Genomic DNA, 17,193 nt, shown 5'->3' with positions numbered 1-17,193 from the left:
ATCAAGTTCTGTGACAGCCAGGAGGGGGAAAATCTGGGGGAAGAGCTGCAGTGTTGAAATCACATGGTCCTGACATTTTCCCCTCTCTCTCTCTCTCTCATTTACTGAGACTCGAGATTTTTTATGTACTTGTACTATTTGTTTTTAATACTTTCAAATAATAATAATAATAATAACTATAATTACAAAATTCATATGTGATAATATTTTAAAGAAATACAATACGTATAATCTATCCATGTCACTTTTAATTAAGGTTAACTCTCTCTCTCTCTCTCTCTCTCTCTCTCTCTCTCTCTTCTCTCTCTCTCTCTCTCTTGCCACAGATAATAATGGGTCATAGTGGTAACTCCCTCCCTCTCTTTCGCTGGAAGCGTTATAAGTATTTTTTGAGAGAACAGGGAGAGATAAACACTCTCTCTCTCTTTTACCGAGATGAAAGAATTTTTATGGTACTATAGTATGTAAAATGTTTATTGATAATTTCAGTTACTTAATAATAATAATAATAATAATAAAACTTTAATTACAAAATTCATAATGGTCGTATTTTAAAGAGATGAAAATGACCTTTCCATTTCACTTGTAAGGATAATTCCTCTTTCTTACTGAGATGAGAGAATTTTTATGGTAGATGCACGTGTTTATTATATTTTCCAATAATAATAATAATAATAATAATAATAATAATAGAAGTAGTAATAATACGATAACTAATTTCAAAAGAAAATTCTTCCCTTTGTGACACTCGAGCTTAACAATGCCGTACAATGGTCAACGAATTTAATGGTTTTATGTAACTCTCTCTCGTCTCTCATCTACTGAGTGAGATCATTTTCATAGACATGTATGTAATAAGTTTATCATTAATATTTTCCAATAATATACGATAAGTACAAAATTCATATCTGAGTATTTTAAATACAATAATCATTCCATTTCTCTCTTTTAAATACTGTAAGGACAACTCTCTCTCTCTCTCTCCACAAGATACTTGTCATACATTTGGTGTTTCTATTTCTTCCTTTTATCTCTCTCGCTCTCAGCAAAAGAATTGATAGACAGACAAACATAACTGCACAGTCCTCTCTTTCTCTCTTCTCTGGAGAAATATATGTATTTATGGGAGGGGGAAAAAGTTGCCTACAGACATTCATTTCAATCTATTGAAACCGTAAGGAGTTATTTCTCTCTCTCTCTCTCTCTCTCTCTTGTATTTTAATGAAAATATACAGTAATTTGTGAATACACAGTGTTGCACATGAAACAAGTAAATTAGTGATAATTTTAGAGATACGGCCCTAAGAAAAATTGCAAATTAGTAGTGAAATTTTCCCTGTGGACATGTTTTCAAGAACGTCGTTCCGGCTTACGACACGTCTTAAGAACGGAACCCCCGTCGTAACCCGGGGACCGCCTGTATAGATAGATATAGATATATATATATATTGATTATAATTGGGTTTTACAGCTATTACATAATCATTAACAGGAATATCTAACCATTTAATCTTCAAGTTCTTGATATAAAAAGGTAAATTGTCAAATATTCTTTATTTTTAACAAAATATTAAAACATTCAGAAGGGTAAAATGTAAGTAAAGAGAAAACAATGTTATGTGGTAATTTTTTTTTTTTTTTTTATATAAAAGAAGTCATAAATGCTTGTACTTTTTTCCCCCAAAAATGTCTTCAAATTACACTGCTGTTATTGAGTAGTAATTGTACAAAAATATTTTTGGGAATATCTTAACTAGCCTAGTCAACAGAATAAAAGTCTCAGAGAATTCCACATCTGTACAACTGTTTCTGCTATGTTTAAGAATATCTAGTCTAGCAGATTTTCCATAATGAAAATAACTTATCCTTGTTTCCCTTTTACTAACATGGACTTTAATTTCTCCATTTCAGTTGTTATGGCATTGAGAATGTCAGTTTTCTCTTTCTTCATTCTCTGCAGTTCAGCAATGGCAGCATCTTCTTCTCCCTTAGATCTCTCCAAAATCTCCTCTAGTTTCCGTTTTACTTTCTCAACGTTGGGTGCTGTTTTCACAATGATCACTCTCTTTGATACAGTGGTGTCCTTTTGGTTTGTATTTCTATTGTCTGATATTTTAGGACTTGATTTTTCATTACTAAAAGATCTGATGGTTCTACTAATATTTTCTATGCTTTCTTCATCATAATCTAAATAAGTATCACCTGTATTTTCTTGGCTATCTTCAGGCACATTACCTGCATCTGGTACGGCCTTACCTGTATTTTCTTGGCTATCTTCAGGCACATCGCATGCATCAAAACTGCTTGCTTCCTTTTGCTTTTTATCTTCTGCTTCTGGTCTTGAGGAGGATTCTTCCAGCGTTTCTTCTGATCTTGACATTTTATCTTTACTTAAATCTTCAATTTGGTTTGTGCCCTCTTCTTGGTCATTCATTTCATCACATTCTGGTTCATCAGATGTCTTCTCTGATTCTTTTGAATGTTTAGTTATTTGTGTGTGAGTATCACTGGAGTCTTCTGTCGGAGACTTACTCGAGTCTTCTGCCTGAGACTTACTCAAGTCTTCTATCTGAGACTTACTGGAAAATGAAATCTCACTTTCCAGCAGAGACCTTTCTTCTGCATCCAGAGAACTCTCAATTGGTTCATGTTCCAAACCATTGACTGTCTTGTTTTCAATATCCATACTAGTTTCAGTATCTCTGCTATATATATCCACTGTAGTTTCAGTTTCTTCATCACACTGATTGCTTGTTATCTCCTCTCTTAAAGCATCACTGCTGGAGCTTTCTACATCTTTGGCATCCAACCCTTTAAAATTGCTGCCTGCATCAACTAGAATTTTTGTTTCAATTGTTCCAGCCTTAAATTTCTTAATTGTGTTTTCATCCCCCTCCACTAAATTTCTCTTATTATTAGCATCTGGTCGATCTAATGATATATTTGGTGATGCCATGTATTCTGTATTATTAGCCTTGGTCTGATCCACACATCCTTCTCTGAAGTCAGTACTATCTGTATTATCTGTGGCAGCCAATTTGTCAGATCCCTCTGTAACTTCTGGTTCATTCATATTTTCAATCACTGGAGTTTTTTTAATATGTTTTGTTTCATTCTCTCCCTCTACTAAGGAATCATTTTCGTCTGTAGGTCCCAAGTCATTTCCTTCAAAACTGTCTCCTGTAGTTGCCAAACCATCATTTACATGTTTGTCTTCTGTTACCTCCATCCCATCACCTTCTCGGGTGTATTCTTTAATGGGCAATCCATTACTTTCATGACTGTCTTCTGTAGTTCCCAACCCACTGCCTTCATGATTGTCTTTGGTTTCTTGGATCATTTCATTACATTCTTCTGTTTTATTTTCTTTACTCTTTTCTTCAGAGTCCTGTTTACTTACTTCAGTATATTCTTTGTTAAGAAGTTCTTTTTCTTCATGGCTATCTGATATTTGATTTACTTCTTGAATGTCAGGGGTACTACTGACTTGTGTAGGTGATGTGATTTCTCTGTCATGATCTGTGACATTTATATTCTTGTCTGCCAACATTTTTTCACTATCCTCACCATCTTTCTTTTCACTTGAATCAAAATTGTTGTTTCGACGAAGCTTTTTACTTTTGAAAGGATTTTCAGGTACAAATGATGATTCTTTGTCTTCCTTATTACTTGTGTCACTATAACTACTTCCTTGGCTGGTTGTGATATCCGAATTTTCATTACAAAAACTATCAAAAATACTAGGGCTTTTAACTTTATCTTGGCTACTTGCAACTTCACTGCTTATATTGGATTTTGAACTTTCTTCATCTGTAGTTATGTGATCTAAGGCAGGCAGTGTTTCATCAAGCTCACAATTTTCTTCTCTACACATGTTCACAGCATTCTCACTGGCTGGCTCATTTTCCTCATGTGTACCATCTGAACCTGCATCGATAACATTCTTCAATATACTCTCTCTTGTGGACTCAAAAGCATTTTCATCTTCTTGTACCTGATCATTTTTGTTTACTCCAGCATCCGGAGATTCATTTTCATGGCTGTCACTTATGATTCTCATAATTTGCTCATCTGAACTTCCCAAAACTTCTTGTTCCTCTTCAGGAGAATTATTCATGTTACTGGAATTTTCTGCTTCCTCCATTTCATCCACCTTACTCTTATTAATGTCACTGCATGAAGATGAAACTTCAGTCTCGGTTGATGATGGATATACAATTTCCTTGGGAAAGTCCTCGTCTGAATTACCACCCTTCCCTACGTCTACAGTTCCACTTTTGGAATTTTCTCCATCTTTATCAAGGAAGTAATAATCCATGTCTGAAATTATCGTCGATCACTGAGTTTGAGGTCCAAGCCACTGAGGAAGGTAAACATTGAAAATGTGGTTTTATAAAAATATGCCTTCCACACCAGCATTTACAAGCAACCTGAAAGAAAGAATAAAAAATTACACTTCAGAACAAAAGTATAAACTATGTACTCTAATAAGAAAAAATTCTATCAAAGAAAAAGAATTTTACATTTTTCTGGGATATAAAATACCATTATGCACTGAACAAAAGAAACCAATTGCAGTACAGTGACTTTCTATACAGTACAATATTTAGGTAAATGAAAAAAAAAAACTACATGGAATATACAAAAGCACTGTACTCGATTTGACCTACTCCACAAATGTCGGTAAACTTCTTTCTCTTTAACTGATTGACTGACCTCTTAAAAATAAAATTGTATCTAGAATACATAAAATCAGAATTTACAGTGCAAATTGGTGAGAAAACTTGCTTTGCAAAGTAGTACATATATTGATTGCATGGTGTTTTTACGTTGCATGGTACCAGTGGTTATTCAGCAACGGGACCAACGGCTTTACATGACTTCCGAACTACATCGAGAGTGAACTTCTATCACCAGAAATACACATCTCTAACCTCTCACTGGAATGCCTGAGAATCAAAGTTGTATATGTTTAAAGACACCACCCTACTTACAAACATTTAGAAATACAAACAAGTGGGATCAAAAATTAAAATTGTGTTAAGATCCAGCATTAATAATGAAAAAGGTGGTTAACATCCAGCATTAATAATTAAAAAGGTGGTTAACAGCATAGTAGTAAAATATCCATACAGATGATTCAGATGACAAGAAATATGAAAGTTGAGGAGTCCAGTGCCATCATGTGAGGTGCACTGTAGACATTACCAAATTTCCTTTCCAGCACTGAATGACCTCATAAGTCCCAGTGCTTGGCATTTGGGCTCAACTTTATATCCCACTCTATTCATAGTATTTACTAGTCTACTGTATACAGATATTTCACGGCAGGTCAAGAGTTCTTTGTGCAAGCAGTGTCATTATAAATAATTTAAATCGGCTTCAATTTTTATTTAGCAAGTTTTGAAAATACAGCTTTCAAAAGTAAGTGAATGAATTATATCAAAAGTAAATTAATGAATAAAGGCAGAGTTATTTAAGCTACTGAAGGAAGGGAAATTAAAATTTCCCATGATGCAATGCATTAATGGTGTCATAATATAAAGGGTATTCATGGGAGATTCAGCACTGTGGCTGGATCAGCAGAATATAACATACATCTAAAAATTGGGAGATTCCAGACAAAACTGGCACAATTGAGATAAGATATGCAGGAAATCCAAGACTTCTTTACCAATGCTTTCTTTTTTAATAAATCATGAAACTTACTTCAAACTAACCATAAATATAAAATTCTGTTGTGTAAACATTATGGATGAAATTTAAAACAAAATTCTAATTAACATCATGGTAACCTTAATGCAATTATGTGCAAGTGAGTGCATAAAAGAGGCCATTCTTTTGACATGATGGAGCTATAGAAAATTCAAGGAAAATATAAAAAAAACTACACAAGTATCACATTATGTACATTCTTTGATCATATGCACTTGCTGTTCCACAATAATGTATACAGTAAACTTTATTATTGGCATCAACTAAGGCTACTGTGCATTTTTCTGCATAAATTGCATGGAACTAAATGGTAATTATGCGTGGAAGCAACATATAATTGGGGAAAACAAACATAAAGCTTGGATATTCATGCATGAACCCTAACATGATTGATTGATTGTTAATTCTTACTGGCGTCGCAACAACGAGGTTATTGACGCTAACCCTAACACTAACATGAAGATATGGTGCCAGTTCCTTACAAGTCATGCACGCTACAGCAAAAGGTAATTGAAACATGGATCCTACGAGTGTAAATTATTTTTGATAGGGGGAATTCTTATTATTGCTATACTATTATTACTAATGTTCAAAATTAGTTTAACAAGGCTGCTGAGTCATTTAAAGTTCTCTGATGTGAACTGGGCACTGTGGAAAAGAATGTAAAATAATTCCTCACATTTTATTTCCATAGACAAAAAAAAACTTTGACTCATAATGAGGAATGCAAACATTTTCAAAAGCGCCTCGGTGGCATGGTCGGTATGGTGTTGGCGTGCCACCGCGAGTTCGATTCTCGGACATTCCATTGAGGAGTGAGAGAGGTGTATTTCTGGTGATAGAAATTCACTCTCGACGTGGTTCGGAAGTCACGTAAAGCCGTTGGTCCCGTTGCAGGTTAACCACTGGTTCCATGCGACGTAAAAACACCATACAAACAAACAATTTTCAATATTTCACAGTACAAATGGTTTCACATATAGATTTATCTGCCACCACTAGTTGCATGAAGAACATATGAAAAACAATACAAAAAAACCTTTGATAATTTGTAGTATGTAATTGCAAACTATGAAATAAAATGTTTTTAGTTTCATTTCTGTATACTGTACGGTATATAGTCATATAATCATTCATACAAACCATCCTTTTACTCATCCCAAACATATACAAACCATACTTTAACACAGGCCAAACAAGATACAGACAATAGGAGGGTGCAAAGCCTGGGATCCTGTTTGTTGTTGATTATTAATATAATAATGAATAATGAGGCATGCCAAGACATAAGTGCCATAGACCATAAAGCTAATATTCACATGAGCTTATCATATTCTCTGGCATACATTAAAGGACATTTGTGTTTATGTAGGTACCATGTTAAGGATTTTCAGAAAAATTACGGTATTTACACAGCTAAGATTATTATGGCATTTAGTCAAATAGATTTTCTTAATTTTTCATTCACTCTTACAAACAAGGCTGGCCCACCAGTCTCCAATATGAAAGTCATAAACATAGGAAGACATTAACCTAGTATAGACCTGACATGTATTTACAACATCCATTGTAATACTATGATCATTTAATTCTTAACCAACAATGAACTTAATATTTTATGTTCATATGGAGGTCATTTCAGCATTTTTTCCCTATGTAATATATGGAGCATGAGAATATGCGATAATTTACGTACATATAAAAATATGTAGGCTGGCATCATTTAATTACCTTTTATTTATCGATGTGCTTTGTTGAGATGTTAATGGATACCACAGGTGATATATTTTATATTAAAAAAGATAATAAACAAATCTGTCTTGGGAAGCAAGGCAATTTCTTCACTGATAACAGTGATAACAAACAAACTTTGCTGGAGAAAGTCAATTGCTGGGGCTGGGAATGGGACAGGAAGTAATGTGGTGCCTTCTATATGCAGTTCCCAAAATATTCATGTCAGGTGGCAAAATGACTTTCCTTGAGGGGGGGAGGGAGATTTTTCATAATCCTAATTTTGGAAAAACTGGCATGACATGCATTAATACAGAGAACTAATTGAATATGCAAGAAAACATAAACCTTTTCTGGATGAAATTATTCCAATTTAAGTATATTTTACCAACATATCAAACAAAGCATTCCAAATTGAGTGATAAAAAAGTATTTCAAACCTCCGGGTGTCTTTGAAGTCATTTGCAATAAAAGATAATTTACAAAAATATTACAGAACAATCGGGTGCTTCAATGACGTGTCATAGTCTTTCATTGGATGTGAAATACTGAATATTCACATAGTATTAATAGGTGGAGCATTATCACCAGACTCATACTAAGTAGAGCTAGAACGTTTAAATGGCTGAAAAATAATGAATCACCTGACAACAACTTGCCAACTAAAATTGGACAACAAAATACTCCCTAGGGTTTTCAGTGGGTTTTTTTTTTTTTTTTTTATCCTTATTCACCAATAAGCAATTCTCTAGTGTTTGATCAGCCAAAAATTCACAAACACACCTGACATGTTACTTCATGAATCTGGGGTTCCAGGCCTCTAGACAGGGAATGTGCTCTGTACTAAAGGGTAGATTGGGTGCAAGGCTAGGTTGATATGAATGACTGAATTTCACTTTTATGAATTAAAAATGAAATTAAATACAAAATTTAGGCCTAAGGTAAAGAACTGGGACCTATGAGGTCATTCAATGCTGAGAGGGGAATTCAAAGTAAGAAGCTTTTAAAGGTGTATCAGGAGGAGAACCTCACAGTTGCGCAGACACAATTATTAGGAGAGGTGGAATGTTAGATGGAAGAAAGAATATGAATAGAGTAACACCTACAGTGCACTAGGTGAGGTGCACCTACAGCGCTATACCCCTAAAATGATATTGTTATTTTACAATAAAGTTTTGTACATACTTACCTGGCAGATATATACTTAGCTTACGTCTCTGACGTCACGACAGAATTCAAAACTCGCGGCAAATGCGACAGGTAGGTCAGGTGATCTACCCCACCCGCCGCTGGGTGGCAGGTGTATGAACCAATCCCCCTTTCCAGTCATAATTTCTCTTCCACCTGTCTCCTGAGGGGAGGCTGGGAGGGCCATCAATCGTATATATCTGCCAGGTAAGTATGTACAAAACTTTATTGTAAAATAACAATATCATTTTTGTACATGAACTTTCCTGCCAGATATATACTTAGCTGATTGACACCCTTGGTGGAGGGAAAGAGACAGAGCTAACAAGGAAAAAGGGGAAACAACATCTGTTGTAGGATACTAACAAACCTTGGTTCTTACCTGATAAGGCTGAAGACTTCATAGTTACTGTCTATTAGTCTGCAAAGCCTGAAGAGCTACAGCGAGGGCGTGACCTACAGCTGCAAAAGACTCTTTGGGTCTACCGAAGGGATTTGATATCCGCTTACTCAGTAGAATCCAAGTCGGATCATGTCAATGGGGATTCGCCCTCTTAAATGACAGAGCCTGACCACTACCAATGCAGGGAGCTCTAGCACAAACAGATCACCTAACCATTCTAATGTTAGCACTACGAATAGAAAGAGATGCCTACCCGCATCCTCTTTCAACAACCATAAAACACAATACAAACAATAGGGGAAAAAATTTACAAAGGATATGCTTCAGCTCCCTGCCCCAGCACCGAATCCGCCGATACATACGTAAGTAATCTTGACGTCTCTAAGGTAGTGGTTCGCGAATACTGAATTGCATCTCCAGAATGTTGCTTTCATCAGATTCTGGAGTGACATATTCTTGTTGAAAGCCAAGGACGTAGCAATGGCTCTTACCTCGTGAGCCTTGACTTTCAAAAGCTTGAACTGATCCTCACCGCAAGCCAAATGTGCTTCCTTCACGAGGCTTCTAATAAAGAAGGACAAAGCATTTTTAGACAATGGTCTACTGGGATCCTTTACAGAGCACCAAAGTCTGTCCTTAATGCCCTTAAGAGACTTCTTCCGCTGGAGGTAGTATCTTAAAGTCCTCACAGGACAAAGAGTTCTTTCCGGCTCTTCCCCTACCAGGGGAGCTAAGCCTGGGACCTCAAAACTCCTTGGCCAAGGATTTGAGGGGTTCTCGTTCTTAGCTAGAAAAGAAGGAAGGAAGGAACAAATCACGGAATCTCCTTTGAAACCTACCCTTCCTTCTAGAGCATGAAGCTCGCTAACTCTCTTGGCAGATGCTAAAGCCAAAAGAAACGGAGCCTTCTTCGTAAGATCCTTGAAAGAAGATGACTGGGGAGGTTCGAACTTCGAGGACCTCAGGAAACGAAGAACCACATCCAGATTCCAGCTCGGAATTTGAGACGAGGGTTTCTTGCAAGTTTCGAAAGATCTTAGCAGATCATGTAGATCTGTGTTGTTGGAGATATCTAAGTTCCTGTGCCTAAACACAGCTGCTAACATGCTCCGATATCCTTTGATGGTCGAAACTGCAAGACCGCATTTTTCCCTGAGAAAAACCAGGAAATCTGCGATTTGGGTCACAGAGGTACTGGAAGAGGAAAGCTTCTGGTTTCTGCACCAACGGCGAAAGACGTCCACTTCGACTGGTAGACTCTAAGAGTAGAGGGCCTTCTAGCTGAGGCGATAGCCTTCGCTGCCTTAGCTGAAAACCCCTTCGCTCTGACAAGACTTTTGACAGTCGAAAGCCAGTCAGATTGAGAGCGGGGAGGTTTTTGTGATACCTGTCGAAGTGGGGTTGTCTGAGCAGATCTACTCTTTGTGGAAGAGCTCTTGGAAAGTCCACCAGCCATTCCAGTACCTCTGTGAACCAATCTTGGGCCGGCCAGAATGGAGCTACCAGCGTCATCCTTGTCGCTTCCGAGGCCGCAAACTTTCTGAGTGTTTGACTCAGAATCTTGAATGGAGGAAAGGCATAGACGTCCAGACCTCTCCAGTCTAGAAGGAAAGCATCAACTGACCACTGCTCCTGGGTCTGAGATCGGGGGAGCAGTAGAGGTCTATTCTCTTGTTCTTTGCTGTCGCAAATAAGTCGATATGAGGTCTGCCCCATAACCTCCACAGGTCTTGGCAAACTTCTGAGTGCAGAGTCCACTCCGAGGGGAGCACTTGATTCCTCCTGCTCAGGAGATCGGCCCTGACATTCCTTTCTCCCTGTACGAACCTGGTGAGGAGAACGATCTTCCTTGCCTGAGACCACAACAGCAAGTCCTTCGCTGTTTTGTACAGGGAGAAGGAGTGTGTCCCCCCCTGCTTTCTTATGTAAGCCAAGGCTGTGGTGTTGTCCGAGTTGACCTGAACTATAGCATTTCGGACGTGGGGCTCGAAGGCTTTTAACGCCAACCACACTGCCATCAACTCTTTGTTGTTGATGTGCCAGGACACCTGTTCCCCCTCCCAGGTGCCTGACACTTCTCTTGACCCTAGGGTCGCACCCCAACCCGTCTCCGACGCGTCGGAAAACAATACTTGGTTCGGGTTTGGCATGTACAGAGACAGACCTTCTGCAAATCGGAGAGGATCTGCCCACCACAGAAGGTCCTTCTTGATTCCTTTTGATATCATGAAGGAGAATTCCAGATCTAGAGAGAGACACCTCCAATTCCGGTAAAGGAAGAATTGGAGAGGTCTGAGATGCAACCTTCCTAGAGAAACGAATTGCTCCAGCGAGGAAAGTGTCCCCAACAGACTCATCCACTCCCTCGCTGTGCATGCATCTTTCTCTAGGAAGGTCGTAGTTTCTCTCGGCAACGAGCAATCCTCTCTTGTGACGGATATGCCCGAAAATCCGGAGAAACCATCCGAATTTCCAGATATATCAGCTCTTGACTGGGGATTAATTGTGACTTCTGGAAGTTCACCAGAAGCCCCAAAGTTCCTAAAATAAGTGTCTTTTGTAGGTCCTCCAGACATCGTTCTTGTGAGCTTGCTCTGATCAGCCAATCGTCTAGATAGAGAGACAGCCTCACTCCCTCCAAATGTAGCCACTGCGCTACATTCTTCATTAAACCCGTGAAAACTTGAGGGGCTGTCGAAAGGCCGAAGCACAAGGCCCTGAATTGGAAGATCTTCCCTCCCATCATGAATCTTAGAAACTTCCGTGAAGAAGGATGGATAGGCACATGGAAGTAAGCATCCTGAAGATCTAGGGACACCATCCAGTCCCCTGGACGAAGAGCCACCAACACTCAAGAAGTTGTCTCCATGGCGAACTTCCTCTTTTCTACGAAGACATTCAGGGCACTTACATCCAGAACCGGTCTCCATCCTCCTGAGCTCTTGGGAACTAGAAACAGTCTGTTGTAAAAACCCGCAGAATGAGGATCTTTCACTAATTCTATCGCCTCCTTCTCCAGCATAAGATCTACTGCTAGAGAGAGGGCTTGATTCATGATGGGGTCCTTGTACTTGGCTACCAACTCCCTCGGAGTCGTCGTCAAGGGAGGTCTTGATAAGAAGGGAATGAGGTAGCCTTTGCGGACAATCGAGAGTGACCAGTTGTCCGCCCCTTTCTGGGCCCAGACGTCGGCAAACTTCAGAAGTCTGGCACCCACTGATGTCTGGAGAACTTGAATACTACTTCTTCCCTCTGATGGATCTAGAGAAGGTCTTCCCTCGTTTAGCGGGTCTAGATCCTCTAGAGGAAGAAGCTCTGGTAGGAGGGACTCCTCGAAAGGGCTCCTGCCTAACTGGAGTCTCTCTCTTGGTTTTAGCCTGGAAAGAAGAGTGAGGCTTCCTGGTAGACTGGGCTAGCATGTCCTGTGTAGCCTTAGCTGAAAGGGCACAAGAAACATCCTGAATGATCTTCTTAGGGAAGAGTTGAGGAGAGAGCTGAGAATACAGGAGAGAGGCTCTCTGAGCATGAGATACTGATTTCGTCAGGAACGAACAGTAAACAGATCTTTTCTTGATTACTCCCGCTCCGAAAAGGGAAGCTACTTCACTCGATCCATCTCTCACTGCCTTATCCATACACGTGAGAACACTGATAAGATCCTCAGGTGAAATGGAATCCGGGGTCTGCGTCTTCTTGGCCAAAACGCCCAAAGACCAGTCTAGGAAGTTAAACACCTCCAGGACTCGGAACATTCCCTTCAACAGGTGGTCAAGCTCATTCATCCCCCATGTCGTCTTAGCAGACATGAGGGCAGAGCGTCGAGAGGAATCCACCAGTGAAGAGAAGTCCGAGTCTGCCGAGGAGGGAAGAACGAAGCCCAAGGGTTCTCCCGATTCATACCAGAATCCAAGTTTTCCAGTTAGCTTAGAAGGAGGGAAAGAGAACACCGTCTTCCCTTTCTCTTCCTCCGAAAGAAGCCACTCACCAAAACCTCTAAGCGCCTTCTTCATAGAGATTGCAGGCTTCATCCTGACACAGGATGAAACCTTTGAAGTTTTCGAGGTCGAAAATAACGATAGAGGCGAGGGCGGGGCGACAGGAGAAAGGGCGTCTCCGAATTCCTGAAGCAACAGGTCCGTCAAACGCTTGTATGAAGAAACGGAGGAATCTTTAGTAATTTCTTCTTCCGAGGGATCCTGTTCTTCTTCCGCCAAAGATCCTTCACGATCCTTACGATGATAGGCTTTCTTGTCCTCAGCCGAGAGTCCGTCCTTGGAAGAACGTCTGGAAGAACTCTGACATCTAACCGGGGAAGTCATAACTTCCGTTGAGATTCTGCCTGAAAACTCCTTCTTGTCAGGATGAGGGCGTATTCTAGGCTCTTGGCGCCTAACGAACGCAGGGCGAAAATCTGGCGAAGAGCGCCTATTAGGCGAAAAGCGTCTATCAGGCTCCTGGCGCCTGTCTAAAGGAGAGCGGCTGCCTGGCGAAGAGCGCCTGTCATGCGGGAAGCGATTATCAGGCTCTTGGCGCCTGCTGCGAGGAGAGCGAATCTCTGGCGACGAGCGCCTACCAGGAGAGAAGCGTCTGACAGATTCCCGGCGCCTAACTCGAGGAGAGCGAAAATCGGGAGACTAGCGCCTTGTAGTAGAAGAGCGCCTACCAGGCTCTTGGTGCCTGCTAAGCGAAGGGCGGCTAACAGGAGAAGAGCGCCTGTCTACCAAAGGGCGTCTGGTCACAGGAGAGCGGAAGCCTGAAGGAGAGCGGCTCCCATGAGAAAAATGCCTACCAGGCTCCTGGCGTCTGCCAGCGGGAGAGATCCTGTCTCGAGACGAGCGCCTGTCAGGAGAGGCTCGACTACGGGAAGCATGCCCCTTGTCCGACGGAGAAACGATGCCCGCAGGAGAGCGCCTGTCCGTTGAAGAGCGCCTCGTACTACGATCCACTCCTGGAGAGAGGGCGGTTACTGACGAATAGCGTAAACCTGGAGAAGAGCGCCTGGACTTCTTTATCGGGAGCGAGACGTCCTTCCTACGACAAGAAGTCACAATCAAAGAGTCAGCCAGAGCCGTAATCTGCGCCTGCAGACTAGCCAAAACACGTGTAGGAGATTTAACAAAGTCCTTCACGGGAGACGCAGCTCGATCCTTACTAGGAGAGCGAAACTCCAAAGACATCCTCGGTTTCTTCACATCCAATCCAGGATCTTCCGAAAAAACTTCAGGGCTGGAGGGGAGAGCGGAAGAAGCCTGCCAGGCTCTCTTCGACGGCCGAGAAGTTTCCGAGGAGCTCCAACCACGCTTGGGCGAAGGAGAAGGCGAAGACGAGAAGCATTGCCGTAAGACTTCTCTCTTGGCGCGATCCAAGGTAGCCTGGGAGCGAACATCAGGCGCTACCGAGGGGACGCCTGACCGGTGGGGGTTCTCCCTAACCTTCCTGCGGCTTTCGACTTTCCTCCTCCACTGGGTCTGGGAGTCTGGAAGAGGTCTAGGCCTAGAAGCATTAGGGAGCCGATCAGACGCACCCTCCACTGAACTGGGATCACTGCACAAATTACTATCACTCTTACCTTCTAGCACTTTAATTTTAATTTTCAACTCCATGCTGCGAATAGTGGCTCTCATAGTGTCCACCTCCGAAGGCGCATCTTCGGGTTCGATGCAGGAAGCAGGGGCTGAAACTGGTAAAGGCGCTACGTCTACAACAGGGTTATCAACTTCAAACTCGCTAGCGCGAGACCTACTAGAACTCCTAGATGAAGCTTTCCTAACCTTGTCCTTCTCAAGCTTTCTTACATAAGAAGAAAGCGCCTTCCATTCTTCTTCATTCAAATTACCACATTCATTACAAGGGTTAATAAATGAGCAGTCATTCCCCCTATATCTCATGCATACTGTGTGAGGGTCTACTGCAGCTTTTGGTAGCCTCACCTTACAATCGCTAACAGAACAAACTCTGAACATAGTTGATTTCTTAATTTCTAAATCAGACATAATGAAATTCCAAGAATAATCAAAAACCGGTCCACAAATCGCAAATGCCAAGCCAAGGAGCAGGTACTTCACCAAAAGTCCGATGAAACAATCCAGGGCGAAAACGAGTAATAATCCAAAATCGAGAGGTATCGACAACAGATGTAGTCGACACGGCGACAGAAAAATTATGACTGGAAAGGGGGATTGGTTCATACACCTGCCACCCAGCGGCGGGTGGGGTAGATCACCTGACCTACCTGTCGCATTTGCCGCGAGTTTTGAATTCTGTCGTGACATCAGAGACGTAAGCTAAGTATATATCTGGCAGGAAAGTTCATGTACAAAAAGGTTTTTTTTAGTGTTTAAGGTATGCAAAAATAGGGGTGTTTAAGAACCCACAGGCCATCTTTGGTTAGGTGAGGAGATTTAAGTCAGGATGTACTGTATATCCATACATTTTAATCTGTGGCTAATAAAAGTTCAGATTAGTTGTGTTGCCCACTACGAAGGGTGAAGCTAGTTGTACTGGCACTACGAAGGGAACTATCAGTTTACATCCTTTATAACACAGATAAAATTTCTTTATTACCCCAAAATATGTAAAGGGAATATATTTTAAAACACTTCCAATTTCCCATAAAAAAACTCATTTAATTTTGACATTTACCCAACACAAGTTACTCCTATGAAGTGGTTTAAAGGTAATTATCCCTCTCAAGGCTACTGCACATGAATGGATTGCTTACATATGACCTATGACAACTGCCATTCCAGTTCCCCAACCTACTACACACGCATGCATGGGTTGTTCCAAACTGGCTTACAATATTCTCAGATTCAATTCTTAGCCAATCATAAGCCTTAAATTATTCACAATGGTGAAGGTACACCAACCTTCCTTTGAATTCACTCTTTTGAAACAAATGCAACCGTGAGGTCTTTTTGTTCCCACTGTGAAGTAAATGGTGTCAAAATTATTGAGTTTGGGCTTATTCTTAATCCATTCTTAACTTTTCAACATCACAGTTTTACTTAGCAAGTAATGCATACATACCCTATGTGTATGAGTGTAGTCAAGCTGAAGAGGTAAAACAGATTTTGTTAGGACAAAATTATTATTGTATATTCATTGTCAAAGTCAATGGCAAGCTTATCACATAATAGCTTTGGTAAGCTTTTGACCTAATAGCTTAGATAAGTTTTTTAATGTATATCAATTTAAGGTTAGGTTAAAGGAAAAGTACAATAGTATGCATCCATATTTAAACAGAGAAGGATGAGGTGGGGGAAGGGCAAGCCCCTTTGGCCATGTCAGGGCAAAATGCCCTAGATCAGGTTAGGTTGAGGGAAAAGTAAGTTAGCATGCAACCATATTAAAATTGGGAAAAATAGGAGGGGGGGGGTGTTTCAAGCCCTCCCCCTTAAACAGGTCAGGGTATGACACACCACCATATTTTATTTCATCTTAAATATACCAAAAAACTGCCCTGTGTCCAAAGCGGCTGTATTACAGATGGGATACCGAGCCCTGTAGGCTAAGCCTAATGAGTAAGCACAAAAAATGTTAATAATAATAAGATACTGAAAAACAATCTTTAATTATTACAATAAATTGTATTATGGAATAATGGAAATCATATGTAAACTTACACTTGCCCTTAATGGAAACTGAATTAAATTTCTATAAATAAGCAACATTTGTTACCACTACTGGCCACCAGGCCAATGCTATGATTTTGTTTACATCCACTCATTGCAAACGGCTGACAGGGTAACTGCCAACATACCATAAGTAATCTTTTGTAAGTTTGTGATAACAGACTGATAATTCCGCTTGTTTTCAATATTTTATTAATAAATAACAAACTTAAGAAAGTAACACACAAATTTTTGTTATTTATGGTTTCATTTAGTTTCCCTTCAAGGTGAGTATAAGTTTACATATAACTTCACACTTTATTCCAGTATACTATCACAATATTACATTTCATGCAAAGAATTGAACATTCTTCCTTACAAAATCACTTTAAATATCTTTTAATAAATGTATGATACAACATACTAAAATAGTTCTTTTCCACAAAATATCCTTGCATTTTAGGGGTATATCTTATGCGAAGGAGCATCTTATACGCCAGCAAATACAGGCAGTCCCTGGATTACGATGGGTTCGGCTTACGA

The 17,193-nt window shown here is 40.2% G+C and overlaps 1 protein-coding gene across 3 annotated transcripts in view; it reads right to left on the bottom strand.

The window, feature by feature from the left end:
• Nucleotides 1–1,539: 1,539 nt before the first annotated feature.
• LOC135207255 (ankyrin repeat domain-containing protein 36C-like) overlaps nt 1,540–17,193 on the bottom strand; it is an 18,860-nt gene continuing 3,206 nt past the window's right edge. For 2 of the 3 annotated variants that reach the window (XM_064238913.1, XM_064238921.1), the window contains exon 2: nt 1,540–4,430. In XM_064238913.1, the coding sequence (XP_064094983.1) occupies nt 1,862–4,318 (2,457 nt within the window). In that variant the 5' untranslated portion in view covers nt 4,319–4,430 and the 3' untranslated portion in view covers nt 1,540–1,861. Of the gene's footprint in view, nt 4,431–15,327 lie in introns of those variants that run through there. The other variant, XR_010312942.1, reaches the window with a different exon arrangement.

This window comes from Macrobrachium nipponense, chromosome 11, assembly GCF_015104395.2.
Source record: "Macrobrachium nipponense isolate FS-2020 chromosome 11, ASM1510439v2, whole genome shotgun sequence".
Lineage (NCBI taxonomy): Eukaryota > Metazoa > Arthropoda > Malacostraca > Decapoda > Palaemonidae > Macrobrachium > Macrobrachium nipponense.
This window is presented reverse-complemented; position numbering and strand designations above follow the sequence as displayed.